Below are 2,500 nucleotides of genomic sequence, written 5' to 3'. Positions count from 1 at the left end.
GAAGTGTAATTAGCTTTTCTTACAAACAATACAGTATTTATCATATGTATTGGACAGTCACTCACATATTCGTCATATAACCTTTTCAATGTACTTTTTTTTTTTTTATATAGATCATAATACCACACAGTACTTTCTAATTGTTTCGGTGTAATTAACACTTTTCTCTCCTGTTCCAGGGGTTAGGTTGCTGCAGTGACACCACCATATCTTTCCATTATGTGAAGAAGGATCTACTTTACACTCTTGAATTCTTAATCTACCACTTCAAAGCATATGGCCTTGGGGTACCTGCTAGGGACTGCTGACAGTGGCTCTTCAGTATTGCATAAAGAAATCGGAAGTAGTATAAGAAATGACATACTGTGATAAGAACTTAGAAGGAAGTTGAAAAGTGGGCAAATTGTAAATATGAGTGTTTGTCCAATAATGGCATTAATTAAAGTTTAGTGCAAGAGTAGAAGGGTAAATACTGTGACTGAAGTAGGGAACAAGAAAAAAAACATATTAGGCAGCTCTTCTAAATCACAAATAACTCTCCAATGAAGCTGCTGAAGTATGGAATGAAAAATAAAACAAATTGTGATCAAAATGACAGTATTACATGTACGGATAAAGAAAAATATTTATGTATGTGAAGAATCTGACAAAGAAGATTGCAAGAATAGTAAGTGGAGGGTTATCAAAGAACACTGGTATTAAATGTGATGTCAAGATATTCCTGTTTCCATCTGTTTGATCTAGTCACTACATGAGATTCTAAAATTATCATTTACTAAACAGGTACCATGTTGGCACCAACAGACTAATTTGGATTGTAGGTTTGTCAGTATTTGCCAGCTCTACCTTTCACTACCCTGTCAACGTGATTGTTTTGCTTTTTGGAAAACTCAACTTGCATTTTAGGCTTGCATATTTTCTCACTGTTTCATGTTGAATGTGAATTGATATGCATAAGCATTCCACATATTTGTATGCATATTTTAATTTGCCCGCTTGTTTTTTTACCCCAAATATAGTGTTAAATTGTTCACAATGTCATCAACTGTATATAACCAACATAACCATGCTCATTTGTTTATCAGTTACTCGAAAATGTACATTAATGTAAATTTATGTGCCATTATTTTCTCTCATCTAGTGCACTCAGAAATGCATTTTCACTCATTATTCATTGCTGTTGCCTTATAACATGTACAATTTATAAGTAAAGTTGAAGGTAAAAAGAAAAATGTTTTAATTATCCTGACAGGGCCCCCAGGCCTGGGGCCTACAACAGTAAATCCATCTTTGACATGATCAGGTAATGTCATACCCTTTATAACAAGATTTTTCAGTTATAAAAACAAATCTAAATATCCATCTTTGTAACATTCATTAATTATTGTACCAATGAAATTATGAAGTGAATATATATAAAAGCAGACAAATTATTATTATATTTTGCAGTTTTGCAGGTACTTTCAACAAGAAACACAGTAGTGAGATGAGACTGAGGAAAATATGGGAAATGCATTAAGTACTGACAAGAAAAATGGTAGGTAAGTGAAATACTAATAAATGGAAGAGAAAGAAAGAGAATTAATGAAGCAAGTTAAGAGAGCTCTAAAGGGATGTATGTCTCAAGATTCAGTGCTCAGTTCACTCTTTTTGGTCGTGGTGTTGGAAGAAGGGTGTGAGCGTAGGGAAAGAGTATATGATATATTTCTTTTCAACTCTTCACAAGTGAAAGGTGGGGAGAGAAAAATGACAAAATTCTTTAGACTATAACACACACCCATGCCCACACACCATGCCCCCCCTCCCCACACACAAAAAAAGGCATTTTTATACCACAGACTCCAACACCTCACATAAATCTTTCCCTACTATAGTAGTACTGGTTAGAAATATGTTCATATTAGCCCACCAGAAAACTCAAAACATCAATGGAAGAAAGTAAACTTCAAACACAATGTCACTTTAAATATATTTATATACAAACTCAAATTATACATGATCTACAATGCGATCATGGCCAAGCCATAAATATTGTGATCTCCGCCTGCTTGATTTTTAGCTTGCCCCTAACATTTCGTTCTTCCATTCACATGTAATTTACAAGTCATCTCGAACCTGAAAAATAAAATTGCTGTTAGTTATTCAAAAAATTAATTTCATCATAGGATAGACATATAATTTATTTCATGACTGGTGATGTGAAATATGGAGATTTCTACAAAAAAAATTGGATGTAGTAGTAATAATAGTAATTATAAAAAGGACATAATGCCACTAAAATTACATTAAAAAATATCCACAGAAACTATAAAAGTTCATCAGTTCACCCCTCCCCCCTCCTTAAGCTGAAAAATAATAAATTTGATCCTATGCACAGTTACAGATATGAAAAAAAGAGAACACACACACACACACACACACACACACACACACACACACACACACACACACACACACACACACACACACACACACACACACACTATACCATGAACCCATA

The 2,500-nt window shown here is 33.8% G+C and overlaps 2 protein-coding genes across 7 annotated transcripts in view; one reads left to right on the top strand and one right to left on the bottom strand.

The window, feature by feature from the left end:
- LOC125036516 (glycoprotein-N-acetylgalactosamine 3-beta-galactosyltransferase 1-like) overlaps nucleotides 1–1,232 on the top strand; it is a 10,381-nt gene extending 9,149 nt beyond the window's left edge. For all 6 annotated transcript variants that reach the window (XM_047629162.1, XM_047629163.1, XM_047629159.1 and 3 more), the window contains one exon: nucleotides 180–1,232. In XM_047629162.1, coding sequence (XP_047485118.1) covers nucleotides 180–308 — 129 coding nt within the window. In that variant the 3' untranslated portion in view covers nucleotides 309–1,232. The remainder of the gene's footprint in view (nucleotides 1–179) is intronic.
- Nucleotides 1,233–1,952: 720 nt separating this feature from the next.
- The window catches only part of LOC125036542 (NADH dehydrogenase [ubiquinone] flavoprotein 2, mitochondrial-like), a 7,159-nt gene continuing 6,611 nt past the window's right edge, over nucleotides 1,953–2,500 (bottom strand). The window contains exon 7 of the mRNA XM_047629224.1: nucleotides 1,953–2,115. Within this exon, the coding sequence (XP_047485180.1) occupies nucleotides 2,098–2,115 (18 nt within the window). The 3' untranslated portion in view covers nucleotides 1,953–2,097. The remainder of the gene's footprint in view (nucleotides 2,116–2,500) is intronic.

The sequence above is a fragment of the Penaeus chinensis genome, chromosome 21 (genome assembly GCF_019202785.1).
Source record: "Penaeus chinensis breed Huanghai No. 1 chromosome 21, ASM1920278v2, whole genome shotgun sequence".
NCBI classification, from domain to species: domain Eukaryota; kingdom Metazoa; phylum Arthropoda; class Malacostraca; order Decapoda; family Penaeidae; genus Penaeus; species Penaeus chinensis.
This window is presented reverse-complemented; position numbering and strand designations above follow the sequence as displayed.